The 16,512-nt window shown below is 56.9% G+C and overlaps 1 protein-coding gene across 1 annotated transcript in view; it reads left to right on the forward strand.

Moving 5' to 3' along the window:
* LOC138865430 (mucin-22-like) overlaps positions 1-16,512 on the forward strand; it is a 33,492-nt gene that overhangs the window by 3,912 nt on the left and 13,068 nt on the right. Inside the window, exons 7-15 of the mRNA XM_070135774.1 lie at positions 4,302-4,593; positions 4,759-4,953; positions 5,149-5,268; positions 6,484-6,617; positions 7,975-8,206; positions 9,518-9,657; positions 11,365-11,580; positions 11,665-11,940; positions 13,195-13,666. Coding sequence (XP_069991875.1) covers positions 4,302-4,593; positions 4,759-4,953; positions 5,149-5,268; positions 6,484-6,617; positions 7,975-8,206; positions 9,518-9,657; positions 11,365-11,580; positions 11,665-11,940; positions 13,195-13,666 — 2,077 coding nt within the window. The remainder of the gene's footprint in view (positions 1-4,301; positions 4,594-4,758; positions 4,954-5,148; positions 5,269-6,483; positions 6,618-7,974; positions 8,207-9,517; positions 9,658-11,364; positions 11,581-11,664; positions 11,941-13,194; positions 13,667-16,512) is intronic.

The raw sequence follows: 16,512 nt of genomic DNA on the forward strand, positions 1-16,512 counted from the left end.
CATCGGCACCGAGATCATAGCCACCGAGATCATCGGCACCGAGATCATCGGCACCGAGATTATCGGCACCGAGATTATCGGCACCGAGATCATCGGCATCGAGATCATCGGCACCGAGATCATCGGCACCGAGATTATCGGCACCGAGATTATCGGCACCGAGATCATCGGCAACGAGATCATCGGCACCGAGATCATCGGCACCGAGATCATCGGCACCGAGATCATCGGCACCGAGATCATCGGCACCGAGATCATCGGCACCGAGATCATCGGCACCGAGATCATAGGCACCGAGATTATCGGCACCGAGATCATCGGCACCGAGATCATCGGCACCGAGATCATCGGCACCGAGATCATCGGCAACGAGATCATCGGCACCGACATCATCGGCACCGAGATTATCGTCACCGAGATCATCGGCGCCGAGATCATCGGCAACGAGATCATCGGCACCGACATCATCGGCACCGAGATTATCGGCACCGAGATCATCGGCACCGAGATCATCGGCAACGAGATCATCGGCACCGACATCATCGGCACCGAGATTATCGGCACCGAGATCATCGGCACCGAGATCATCGGCACCGAGATTATCGGCACCGAGATCATCGGCACCGAGATCATCGGCACCGAGATCATAGCCACCGAGATTATCGTCACCGAGATCATCGGATCCGAGATCATCGGCACCGAGATTATCGGCACGGAGATCATCGGATCCGAGATCATCGGCACCGAGATTATCGGCACCGAGATCATAGCCACCGAGATCATAGCCACCGAGATCATCGGCACCGAGATCATCGGCACCGAGATCATCGGCACCGAGATCATCGGCACCGAGATCATCAGCCCCGAGATCATCGGCACCGAGATCATCGGCCCCGAGATCATCGGCACCAAGATCATCGGCACCGAGATCATCGGCACCGAGATTACCGTCACCGAGATCATCGGCACCGAGATTATCGTCACCAAGATGATCGGCACCGAGACCATCGGCACCGAGATCATCGGCACCGAGATCATCGGCACCGAGATTATCGGCACCGAGATCATCGGCACCGAGATTATCGGCACCGAGATCATCGGCACTAAGATCATCGGCACCGAGATCATCGGTACCGAGATCATCGGCACCGAGATCATCGGCACCGAGATCATCGGCACCGAGATCATCGGCACCGAGATCATAGCCACCGAGATCATCGGCACCGAGATCATAGCCACCGAGATCATCGGCACCGAGATCATAGCCACCGAGATCATCGGCACCGAGATCATCGGCACCGAGATCATCGGCACCGAGATCATCGGCACCGAGATCATCGGCACCGAGATCATCGGCACCGAGATCATAGCCACCGAGATCATCGGCACCGAGATCATCGGCACCGAGATCATCGGCACCAAGATCATCGGCACCGAGATCATAGCCAACGAGATCATCGGCACCGAGATCATAGCCAACGAGATCATCGGCACCGAGATCATCGGCACCGAGATCATAGCCACCGAGATCATCGGCACCAAGATCATCGGCACCGAGATCATCGGCACCGAGATCATCGGCACCGAGATCATCGGCACCGAGATCATAGCCAACGAGATCATAGCCAACGAGATCATCGGCACCGAGATCATAGCCACCGAGATCATCGGCACCGAGATCATCGGCACCGAGATCATCGGCACCGAGATCATCGGCACCGAGATCATCGGCACCGAGATCATAGCCAACGAGATCATCGGCACCGAGATCATCGGCACCGAGATCATCGGCACCGAGATCATCGGCACCGAGATCATCGGCACCGAGATCATAGCCAACGAGATCATCGGCACCGAGATCATAGCCACCGAGATCATCGGCACCGAGATCATCGGCACCGAGATCATCGGCACCGAGATCATCGGCACCGAGATCATAGCCACCGAGATCATCGGCACCGAGATCATAGCCACCGAGATCATCGGCACCGAGATCATCGGCACCGAGATCATCGGCACCGAGATCATCGGCACCGAGATCATCGGCACCGAGATCATAGCCAACGAGATCATCGGCACCGAGATCATAGCCACCGAGATCATCGGCACCGAGATCATCGGCACCGAGATCATCGGCACCAAGATCATCGGCACCGAGATCATCGGCACCGAGATCATCGGCACCAAGATCATCGGCACCGAGATCATCGGCACCGAGATCATAGCCAACGAGATCATCGGCACCGAGATCATCGGCACCGAGATCATAGCCAACGAGATCATCGGCACCGAGATCATAGCCAACGAGATCATCGGCACCGAGATCATCGGCACCGAGATTATCGGCACCGAGATCATCGGCACCGAGATCATCGGCACCGAGATCATCGGCACCGAGATCATCGGCACCGAGATCATCGGCACCGAGATCATAGCCACCGAGATCATAGCCACCGAGATCATCGGCACCGAGATCATCGGCACCGAGATCATCGGCACCGAGATTATCGGCACCGAGATCATCGGCACCGAGATCATAGCCACAGAGATTATCGGCACCGAGATCATCGGCACCGAGATCATCGGCACCGAGATCATCGGCACCGAGATTATCGGCACCGAGATCATCGGCACCGAGATCATCGGCACCGAGATCATCGGCACCGAGATCATCGGCACCGAGATCATCGGCACCGAGATCATCGGCACCGAGATCATCGGCACCGAGATCATAGCCACCGAGATCATAGCCACCGAGATCATCGGCACCGAGATCATCGGCACCGAGATCATCGGCACCGAGATCATAGCCACAGAGATTATCGGCACCGAGATCATAGCCACCGAGATCATCGGCACCAAGATCATCGGCACCGAGATCATAGCCACCGAGATCATCGGCACCAAGATCATCGGCACCGAGATCATCGGCACCGAGATCATAGCCACCGAGATCATCGGCACCGAGATCATCGGCACCGAGATCATCGGCACCGAGATCATCGGCACCGAGATTATCGGCACCGAGATTATCGGCACCGAGATCATCGGCACCGAGATCATAGCCACAGAGATTATCGGCACCGAGATCATCGGCACCGAGATTATCGTCACCGAGATCATCGGCACCGAGATCATCGGCACCGAGATCATCGGCACCGAGATCATCGGCACCGAGATCATCGGCACCGAGATCATCGGTACCGAGATCATCGGCACCGAGATCATCGGCACCGAGATCATCGGCACCGAGATCATAGCCAGATATTATCGGCACCGAGATCATCGGCATCGAGATCATCGGCACCGAGATCATCGGCACCGAGATTATCGGCACCGAGATCATCGGCACCGAGATCATCGGCACCGAGATCATCGGTACTGAGATCATCGGCACCGAGATCATCGGCACCGAGATCATCGGCACCGAGATCATCGGCACCGAGATCATCGGCACCGAGATCATCGGCACCGAGATCATCGGCACCGAGATCATCGGCACCGAGATCATCGGCACCGAGATTATCGGCACCGAGATCATAGCCACCGAGATCATAGCCACCGAGATCATCGGCACCGAGATTATCGGCACCGAGATCATCGGCACCGAGATTGTCGGCACCGAGATCATCGGCACCGAGATCATAGCCACAGAGATTATCGGCACCGAGATCATCGGCACCGAGATCATCGGCACCGAGATCATCGGCACCGAGATCATAGCCACAGAGATTATCGGCACCGAGATCATCGGCACCGAGATCATCGGCACCGAGATCATCGGCACCGAGATTATCGGCACCGAGATCATCGGCACCGAGATCATCGGCACCGAGATCATCGGCACCGAGATCATCGGCACCGAGATCATCGGCACCGAGATTATCGGCACCGAGATCATCGGCACCGAGATCATCGGCACCGAGATCATCGGCACCGAGATCATCGGCACCGAGATCATCGGCACCGAGATTATCGGCACCGAGATCATAGCCACCGAGATCATAGCCACCGAGATCATCGGCACCGAGATCATCGGCACCGAGATTGTCGGCACCGAGATCATCGTCACCGAGATCATAGCCACCGAGATCATCGGCACCGAGATCATCGGCACCGAGATCATCGGCACCGAGATCATCGGCACCGAGATCATCGGCACCGAGATCATCGGCACCGAGATTATCGGCACCGAGATCATCGGCACCGAGATCATCGGCACCGAGATCATCGGCACCGAGATCATCGGCACCGAGATTATCGGCACCGAGATCATCGGCACCGAGATCATCGGCACCGAGATCATCGGCACCGAGATCATCGGCACCGAGATCATCGTCACCGAGATCATCGGCACCGAGATCTTCGGCACCGAGTTCATCGGCACCGAGATCATCGGCACCGAGATTATCGGCACCGAGATCATCGGCACCGAGATCAAAGCCACAGAGATTATCGGCACCGAGATCATAGCCACAGAGATTATCGGCACCGAGATCATCGGCACCGAGATCAAAGCCACAGAGATCATCGGCACCGAGATCATAGCCACAGAGATTATCGGCACCGAGATCATCGGCCCCGAGATCATCGGCACCGAGATCATCGGCACCGAGATCATCGGCACCGAGATCATAGGCACCGAGATTATCGGCACCGAGATCATCGGCACCGAGATCATAGCCACAGAGATCATCGGCACCGAGATCATCGGCACCGAGATTATCGGCACCGAGATCATCGGCACCGAGATCATAGCCACAGAGATCATCGGCACCGATATCATAGCCACAGAGATTATCGGCACCGAGATCATCGGCACCGAGATTATCGGCACCGAGATCATAGCCACAGAGATTATCGGCACCGAGATCATAGCCACAGAGATTATCGTCACCGAGATTATCGGCACCGAGATCATCGGCCCCGAGATCATCGGCACCGAGATTATCGGCACCGAGATCATCGGCACCAAGATCATCGGCACCGAGATCATCGGCACCGAGATCATCGGCACCGAGATCATAGGCACCGAGATTATCGGCACCGAGATTATCGTCACCGAGATCATCGGCACCGAGATCATCGGCACCGAGATCATCGGCACCGAGATCATCGGCACCGAGATCATCGGCACGGAGATCATAGCCACCGAGATCATAGCCACCGAGATCATCGGCACCGAGATCATAGCCACAGAGATTATCGTCACCGAGATCATCGGCACCGAGATCATCGGCACCGAGATCATCGGCACCGAGATCATCGGCACCGAGATTATCGGCACCGAGATCATCGGCACCGAGATCATCGGCACCGAGATTATCGGCACCGAGATCATCGGCACCGAGATCATCGGCACCGAGATCATAGCCACCGAGATCATAGCCACCGAGATCATAGCCACCGAGATCATCGGCACCGAGATCATCGGCACCGAGATCATCGGCACCGAGATCATCGGCACCGAGATCATCGTCACCGAGATCATAGCCACCGAGATCATAGCCACCGAGATCATCGGCACCGAGATCATCGGCACCGAGATCATCGGCACCGAGATCATCGGCACCGAGATCATCGGCACCGAGATTATCGGCACCGAGATCATCGGCACCGAGATCATCGGCACCGAGATCATCGGCACCGAGATCATAGCCACCGAGATCATAGCCACCGAGATCATAGCCACCGAGATCATCGGCACCGAGATCATCGGCACCGAGATCATCGGCACCGAGATTATCGTCACCGAGATCATCGGCACCGAGATCATAGCCACCGAGATCATAGCCACCGAGATCATCGGCACCGAGATCATAGCCACCGAGATCATAGCCACCGAGATCATAGCCACCGAGATCATCGGCACCGAGATCATCGGCACCGAGATCATCGGCACCGAGATCATCGGCACCGAGATCATAGCCACCGAGATCATCGGCACCGAGATCATCGGCACCGAGATCATAGCCACCGAGATCATAGCCACCGAGATCATCGGCACCGAGATTATCGGCACCGAGATCATCGGCACCGAGATCATCGGCACCGAGATCATCGGCACCGAGATTATCGTCACCGAGATCATCGGCACCGAGATCATAGCCACCGAGATCATAGCCACCGAGATCATCGGCACCGAGATCATAGCCACCGAGATCATAGCCACCGAGATCATAGCCACCGAGATCATCGGCACCGAGATCATCGGCACCGAGATCATCGGCACCGAGATCATCGGCACCGAGATCATAGCCACCGAGATCATCGGCACCGAGATCATCGGCACCGAGATCATCGGCACCGAGATCATCGGCACCGAGATCATCGGCACCGAGATTATCGGCACCGAGATCATCGGCACCGAGATCATCGGCACCGAGATTATCGGCACCGAGATCATCGGCACCGAGATCATCGGCACCGAGATTATCGGCACCGAGATCATCGGCACCGAGATCATAGCCACCGAGATCATAGCCACCGAGATCATCGGCACCGAGATCATCGGCACCGAGATCATCGGCACCGAGATTATCGTCACCGAGATTATCGTCACCGAGATCATCGGCACCGAGATCATCGACACCGAGATCATCGGCACCGAGATCATAGCCAACGAGATCATCGGCACCGAGATCATCGGCACCGAGATCATAGCCAACGAGATCATCGGCACCGAGATCATAGCCAACGAGATCATCGGCACCGAGATCATCGGCACCGAGATTATCGGCACCGAGATCATCGGCACCGAGATCATCGGCACCGAGATCATCGGCACCGAGATCATCGGCACCGAGATCATCGGCACCGAGATCATAGCCACCGAGATCATAGCCACCGAGATCATCGGCACCGAGATCATCGGCACCGAGATCATCGGCACCGAGATTATCGGCACCGAGATCATCGGCACCGAGATCATAGCCACAGAGATTATCGGCACCGAGATCATCGGCACCGAGATCATCGGCACCGAGATCATCGGCACCGAGATTATCGGCACCGAGATCATCGGCACCGAGATCATCGGCACCGAGATCATCGGCACCGAGATCATCGGCACCGAGATCATCGGCACCGAGATCATCGGCACCGAGATCATCGGCACCGAGATCATAGCCACCGAGATCATAGCCACCGAGATCATCGGCACCGAGATCATCGGCACCGAGATCATCGGCACCGAGATCATAGCCACCGAGATCATCGGCACCGAGATCATAGCCACCGAGATCATCGGCACCGAGATCATCGGCACCGAGATCATAGCCACCGAGATCATCGGCACCGAGATCATCGGCACCGAGATCATCGGCACCGAGATCATAGCCACCGAGATCATCGGCACCGAGATCATCGGCACCGAGATCATCGGCACCGAGATCATCGGCACCGAGATTATCGGCACCGAGATTATCGGCACCGAGATCATCGGCACCGAGATCATCGGCACCGAGATCATCGGCACCGAGATCATCGGCACCGAGATTATTGTCACCGAGATCATCGGCACCGAGATCATCGGCACCGAGATCATCGGCACCGAGATCATCGGCACCGAGATCATCGGCACCGAGATCATCGGTACCGAGATCATCGGCACCGAGATCATCGGCACCGAGATCATCGGCACCGAGATCATAGCCAGAGATTATCGGCACCGAGATCATCGGCATCGAGATCATCGGCACCGAGATCATCGGCACCGAGATTATCGGCACCGAGATCATCGGCACCGAGATCATCGGCACCGAGATCATCGGTACTGAGATCATCGGCACCGAGATCATCGGCACCGAGATCATCGGCACCGAGATCATCGGCACCGAGATCATCGGCACCGAGATCATCGGCACCGAGATCATCGGCACCGAGATCATCGGCACCGAGATCATCGGCACCGAGATTATCGGCACCGAGATCATAGCCACCGAGATCATAGCCACCGAGATCATCGGCACCGAGATCATCGGCACCGAGATCATCGGCACCGAGATCATCGGCACCGAGATCATCGGCACCGAGATCATAGCCACAGAGATTATCGGCCCCGAGATCATCGGCACCGAGATCATCGGCACCGAGATCATCGGCACCGAGATCATAGCCACAGAGATTATCGGCCCCGAGATCATCGGCACCGAGATCATCGGCACCGAGATCATCGGCACCGAGATTATCGGCACCGAGATCATCGGCACCGAGATCATCGGCACCGAGATCATCGGCACCGAGATCATCGGCACCGAGATCATCGGCACCGAGATTATCGGCACCGAGATCATCGGCACCGAGATCATCGGCACCGAGATCATCGGCACCGAGATCATCGGCACCGAGATCATCGGCACCGAGATTATCGGCACCGAGATCATAGCCACCGAGATCATAGCCACCGAGATCATCGGCACCGAGATCATCGGCACCGAGATTGTCGGCACCGAGATCATCGTCACCGAGATCATAGCCACCGAGATCATCGGCACCGAGATCATCGGCACCGAGATCATCGGCACCGAGATCATCGGCACCGAGATCATCGGCACCGAGATCATCGGCACCGAGATTATCGGCACCGAGATCATCGGCACCGAGATCATCGGCACCGAGATCATCGGCACCGAGATCATCGGCACCGAGATTATCGGCACCGAGATCATCGGCACCGAGATCATCGGCACCGAGATCATCGGCACCGAGATCATCGTCACCGAGATCATCGGCACCGAGATCATCGGCACCGAGATCATCGGCACCGAGATCATCGGCACCGAGATTATCGTCACCGAGATCATCGGCACCGAGATCATAGCCACAGAGATTATCGGCACCGAGATCATAGCCACAGAGATTATCGGCACCGAGATCATCGGCACCGAGATCATAGCCACAGAGATTATCGGCACCGAGATCATAGCCACAGAGATTATCGGCACCGAGATCATCGGCACCGAGATCATCGGCACCGAGATCATCGGCACCGAGATCATCGGCACCGAGATCATCGGCACCGAGATTATCGGCACCGAGATCATCGGCACCGAGATCATAGCCACAGAGATCATCGGCACCGAGATCATCGGCACCGAGATCATCGGCACCGAGATCATCGGCACCGAGATCATAGCCACAGAGATCATCGGCACCGAGATCATAGCCACAGAGATCATCGGCACCGAGATCATCGGCACCGAGATTATCGGCACCGAGATCATAGCCACAGAGATCATCGGCACCGAGATCATAGCCACAGAGATCATCGGCACCGAGATCATCGGCACCGAGATCATCGGCACCGAGATCATCGGCACCGAGATTATCGGCACCGAGATCATCGGCACCGAGATCATCGGCACCGAGATCATCGGCACCGAGATCATCGGCACCGAGATCATCGGCACCGAGATTATCGGCACCGAGATTATCGGCACCGAGATCATCGGCACCGAGATCATCGGCACCGAGATTATCAGCACCGAGATTATCGGCACCGAGATCATCGGCACAGAGATCATAGCCACCGAGATCATAGCCTCCGAGATCATAGCCACAGAGATCATAGCCACAGAGATCATCGTCACCGAGATCATCGGCACCGAGATCATCGGCACCGAGATCATCGGCACCGAGATCATCGGCACCGAGATTGTCGGCACCGAGATCATCGGCACCGAGATCATCGGCACCGAGATTATCGGCACCGAGATCATCGGCACCGAGATCATCGGCACCGAGATCATAGCCATCGAGATCATAGCCACCGAGATCATCGGCACCGAGATCATCGGCACCGAGATCATCGGCACCGAGATCATCGGCACCGAGATTATCGTCACCGAGATCATAGCCACCGAGATCATAGCCACCGAGATCATCGGCACCGAGATCATCGGCACCGAGATCATCGGCACCGAGATCATCGGCACCGAGATCATCGGCACCGAGATTATCGGCACCGAGATCATCGGCACCGAGATCATCGGCACCGAGATCATCGGCACCGAGATTATCGTCACCGAGATCATAGCCACCGAGATCATAGCCACCGAGATCATCGGCACCGAGATCATCGGCACCGAGATCATCGGCACCGAGATCATCGGCACCGAGATCATCGGCACCGAGATTATCGGCACCGAGATCATCGGCACCGAGATCATCGGCACCGAGATCATCGGCACCGAGATTATCGTCACCGAGATCATAGCCACCGAGATCATAGCCACCGAGATCATCGGCACCGAGATCATCGGCACCGAGATCATCGGCACCGAGATCATCGGCACCGAGATCATCGGCACCGAGATTATCGGCACCGAGATCATCGGCACCGAGATCATCGGCACCGAGATCATCGGCACCGAGATCATAGCCACCGAGATCATAGCCACCGAGATCATAGCCACCGAGATCATCGGCACCGAGATCATCGGCACCGAGATCATCGGCACCGAGATTATCGTCACCGAGATCATCGGCACCGAGATCATAGCCACCGAGATCATAGCCACCGAGATCATCGGCACCGAGATCATAGCCACCGAGATCATAGCCACCGAGATCATAGCCACCGAGATCATCGGCACCGAGATCATCGGCACCGAGATCATCGGCACCGAGATCATAGCCACCGAGATCATCGGCACCGAGATCATCGGCACCGAGATCATAGCCACCGAGATCATAGCCACCGAGATCATCGGCACCGAGATTATCGGCACCGAGATCATCGGCACCGAGATCATCGGCACCGAGATCATCGGCACCGAGATCATCGGCACCGAGATCATAGCCACCGAGATCATAGCCACCGAGATCATAGCCACCGAGATCATCGGCACCGAGATCATAGCCACCGAGATCATAGCCACCGAGATCATAGCCACCGAGATCATCGGCACCGAGATCATCGGCACCGAGATCATCGGCACCGAGATCATCGGCACCGAGATCATAGCCACCGAGATCATCGGCACCGAGATCATCGGCACCGAGATCATCGGCACCGAGATCATCGGCACCGAGATCATCGGCACCGAGATTGTCGGCACCGAGATCATCGGCACCGAGATCATCGGCACCGAGATTATCGGCACCGAGATCATCGGCACCGAGATCATCGGCACCGAGATTGTCGGCACCGAGATCATCGGCACCGAGATCATAGCCACCGAGATCATAGCCACCGAGATCATCGGCACCGAGATCATCGGCACCGAGATCATCGGCACCGAGATTATCGTCACCGAGATTATCGTCACCGAGATCATCGGCACCGAGATCATCGACACCGAGATTATCGGCACCGAGATCATCGGCAACGAGATCATCGGCACCGAGATCATCGGCACCGAGATCATCGGCACCGAGATCATCGGCACCGAGATCATCGGCACCGAGATCATCGGCACCGAGATCATCGGCAACGAGATTATCAGCACCGAGATTATCGTCACCGAGATCATCGGCACCGAGATCATCGGCACCGAGATTATCGGCACCGAGATCATCGGCACCGAGATCATCGGCACCGAGATCATCGGCAACGAGATTATCAGCACCGAGATTATCGTCACCGAGATCATCGGCACCGAGATCATCGGCACCGAGATCATCGGCACCGAGATCATCGGCACCGAGATCATCGGCACCGAGATCATCGGCACCGAGATCATCGGCAACGAGATCATCGGCACCGAGATCATCGGCACCGAGATCATCGGCAACGAGATTATCAGCACCGAGATTATCGTCACCGAGATCATCGGCACCGAGATCATCGGCACCGAGATTATCGGCACCGAGATTATCGGCACCGAGATCATCGGCACCGAGATCATCGGCAACGAGATTATCAGCACCGAGATTATCGTCACCGAGATCATCGGCACCGAGATCATCGGCACCGAGATTATCGGCACCGAGATTATCGTCACCGAGATAATAGACACCGAGATCATCGGCACCGAGATCATCGGCACCGAGATCATCGGCACCGAGATCATCGGCACCGAGATTATCAGCACCGAGATTATCGTCACCGAGATTATCGGCACCGAGATCATCGGCACCGAGATCATCGGCACCGAGATCATCGGCACCGAGATTATCGTCACCGAGATCATCGGCACCGAGATCATCGGCACCGAGATTATCGGCACCGAGATCATCGGCACCGAGATCATCGGCACCGAGATCATCGGCACCGAGATCATCGGCACCGAGATCATCGGCACCGAGATCATCGGCACCGAGATCATCGGCACCGAGATCATCGGCACCGAGATCATCGGCACCGAGATTATCAGCACCGAGATTATCGTCACCGAGATCATCGGCACCGAGATCATCGGCACCGAGATTATCGGCACCGAGATCATCGGCACCGAGATTGTCGGCACCGAGATAATAGACACCGAGATCATCGGCACCGAGATCATCGGCACCGAGATTATCAGCACCGAGATCATCGGCACCGAGATTATCAGCACCGAGATCATCGGCACCGAGATCATCGGATCCGAGATCATCGGCACCGAGATCATCGGCACCGAGATCATCGGCACCGAGATCATCGGCACCGAGATCATCGGCACCGAGATCATCGGCACCGAGATCATCGGCACCGAGATTATCGTCACCGAGATCATCGGCACCGAGATCATCGGCACCGAGATTATCGGCACCGAGATCATCGGCACCGAGATTATCGGCACCGAGATCATCGGCACCGAGATCATAGCCACCGAGATCATCGGCACCGAGATCATCGGCACCGAGATCATCGGCACCGAGATTATCGGCACCGAGATCATCGGCACCGAGATCATAGCCACCGAGATCATCGGCACCGAGATCATCGGCACCGAGATCATCGGCACCGAGATCATCGGCACCGAGATCATCGGCACCGAGATCATCGGCACCGAGATCATCGGCACCGAGATCATCGGCACCGAGATTATCGTCACCGAGATCATCGGCACCGAGATCATCGGCACCGAGATCATCGGCACCGAGATCATCGGCACCGAGATCATCGGCACCGAGATCATCGGCACCGAGATTATCGTCACCGAGATTATCGGCACCGAGATCATCGGCACCGAGATCATCGGCACCGAGATTATCGGCACCGAGATCATCGGCACCGAGATCATCGGCACCGAGATCATCGGCACCGAGATTATCGGCACCGAGATCATCGGCACCGAGATTATCGACACCGAGATCATCGGCACCGAGATCATCGGCAACGAGATTATCAGCACCGAGATCATCGGCACCGAGATCATCGGCAACGAGATTATCAGCACCGAGATTATCGTCACCGAGATCATCGGCACCGAGATTGTCGGCACCGAGATAATAGACACCGAGATCATCGGCACCGAGATCATCGGCAACGAGATTATCGGCACCGAGATTATCGACACCGAGATCATCGGCACCGAGATCATCGGCAACGAGATTATCAGCACCGAGATCATCGGCACCGAGATCATCGGCAACGAGATTATCAGCACCGAGATTATCGACACCGAGATCATCGGCACCGAGATCATCGGCAACGAGATTATCAGCACCGAGATTATCGTCACCGAGATCATCGGCACCGAGATCATCGGCACCGAGATTATCGGCACCGAGATCATCGGCACCGAGATCATCGGCACCGAGATCATAGCCACCGAGATTATCGGCACCGAGATCATCGGCACCGAGATTATCGGCACCGAGATCATCGGCACCGAGATTATCGGCACCGAGATCATCGGCACCGAGATCATCGGCACCGAGATTATCGGCACCGAGATTATCGGCACCGAGATCATCGGCACCGAGATTATCGGCACCGAGATCATCGGCACCGAGATTATCGGCACCGAGATCATCGGCACCGAGATCATCGGCACCGAGATTATCGGCACCGAGATTATCGGCACCGAGATCATCGGCACCGAGATCATCGGCACCGAGATTATCGGCACCGAGATCATCGGCACCGAGATCATCGGCACCGAGATTATCGGCACCGAGATCATCGGCACCGAGATCATAGCCACCGAGATCATAGCCACCGAGATCATCGGCACCGAGATCATCGGCACCGAGATCATCGGCACCGAGATTATCGGCACCGAGATCATCGGCACCGAGATCATCGGCACCGAGATCATCGGCACCGAGATCATCGGCACCGAGATCATCGGCACCGAGATTATCGGCACCGAGATCATCGGCACCGAGATCATCGGCACCGAGATCATAGCCACCGAGATCATCGGCACCGAGATTATCGGCACCGAGATCATCGGCACCGAGATCATCGGCACCGAGATCATCGGCACCGAGATTATCGGCACCGAGATCATCGGCACCGAGATTATCGGCACCGAGATCATCGGCACCGAGATCATCGGCACCGAGATTATCGGCACCGAGATCATCGGCACCGAGATTATCGGCACCGAGATCATCGGCACCGAGATTATCGTCACCGAGATTATCGTCACCGAGATCATCGGCACCGAGATAATAGCCACCGAGATCATCGGCACCGAGATCATCGGCACCGAGATCATCGGCACCGAGATCATCGGCACCGAGATCATCGGCACCGAGATTATCGTCACCGAGATCATCGGCACCGAGATTATCGGCACCGAGATCATCGGCACCGAGATCATCGGCACCGAGATCATCGGCACCGAGATCATCGGCACCGAGATCATCGGCACCGAGATCATCGGCACCGAGATCATCGGCACCGAGATCATCGGCAACGAGATCATCGGCACCGAGATCATCGGCACCAAGATTATCGGCACCGAGATCATCGGCACCGAGATCATCGGCACCGAGATCATCGGCACCGAGATCATCGGCACCGAGATCATCGGCACCGAGATCATCGGCACCGAGATCATCGGCACCGAGATCATCGGCACCGAGATTATCGGCACCGAGATTATCGGCACCGAGATCATCGGCACCGAGATCATCGGCACCGAGATCATCGGCACCGAGATTATCGGCACCGAGATCATCGGCACCGAGATCATCGGCACCGAGATCATCGGCACCGAGATCATCGGCACCGAGATTATCGGCACCGAGATCATCGGCACCGAGATCATCGGCACCGAGATCATAGCCACCGAGATCATCGGCACCGAGATCATCGGCACCGAGATCATCGGCACCGAGATCATCGGCACCGAGATCATCGGCACCGAGATCATCGGCACCGAGATCATCGGCACCGAGATTATCGGCACCGAGATCATCGGCACCGAGATCATCGGCACCGAGATCATCGGCACCGAGATCATAGCCACCGAGATCATCGGCACCGAGATCATCGGCACCGAGATTATCGGCACCGAGATCATCGGCACCGAGATTATCGGCACCGAGATCATAGCCACCGAGATCATCGGCACCGAGATCATCGGCACCGAGATTATCGTCACCGAGATTATCGGCACCGAGATCATAGCCACCGAGATCATCGGCACCGAGATCATCGGCACCGAGATCATCGGCACCGAGATCATCGGCACCGAGATCATCGGCACCGAGATTATCGGCACCGAGATCATCGGCACCGAGATCATCGGCACCGAGATCATAGCCACCGAGATCATCGGCACCGAGATTATCGGCACCGAGATCATCGGCACCGAGATCATCGGCACCGAGATCATCGGCACCGAGATTATCGGCACCGAGATCATCGGCACCGAGATTATCGGCACCGAGATTATCGGCACCGAGATTATCGGCACCGAGATCATCGGCACCGAGATCATCGGCACCGAGATTATCGGCACCGAGATCATCGGCACCGAGATTATCGGCACCGAGATCATCGGCACCGAGATCATCGGCACCGAGATCATAGCCACCGAGATCATCGGCACCGAGATTATCGGCACCGAGATCATCGGCACCGAGATCATCGGCACCGAGATTATCGGCACCGAGATCATCGGCACCGAGATTATCGGCACCGAGATTATCGGCACCGAGATTATCGGCACCGAGATCATCGGCACCGAGATCATCGGCACCGAGATTATCGGCACCGAGATCATCGGCACCGAGATTATCGGCACCGAGATCATCGGCACCGAGATCATCGGCACCGAGATCATAGCCACCGAGATCATCGGCACCGAGATTATCGGCACCGAGATCATCGGCACCGAGATCATCGGCACCGAGATCATCGGCACCGAGATCATCGGCACCGAGATCATCGGCACCGAGATCATCGGCACCGAGATCATCGGCACCGAGATCATCGGCACCGAGATCATCGGCACCGAGATCATCGGCACCGAGATCATCGGCACCGAGATCATCGGCACCGAGATCATCGGCACCGAGATCATCGGCACCGAGATCATCGGCACCGAGATCATCGGCACCGAGATCATCGGCACCGAGATCATCGGCACCGAGATCATCGGCACCGAGATCATCGGCACCGAGATC

This window comes from Penaeus vannamei, chromosome 2 (genome assembly GCF_042767895.1).
Source record: "Penaeus vannamei isolate JL-2024 chromosome 2, ASM4276789v1, whole genome shotgun sequence".
NCBI lineage: Eukaryota > Metazoa > Arthropoda > Malacostraca > Decapoda > Penaeidae > Penaeus > Penaeus vannamei.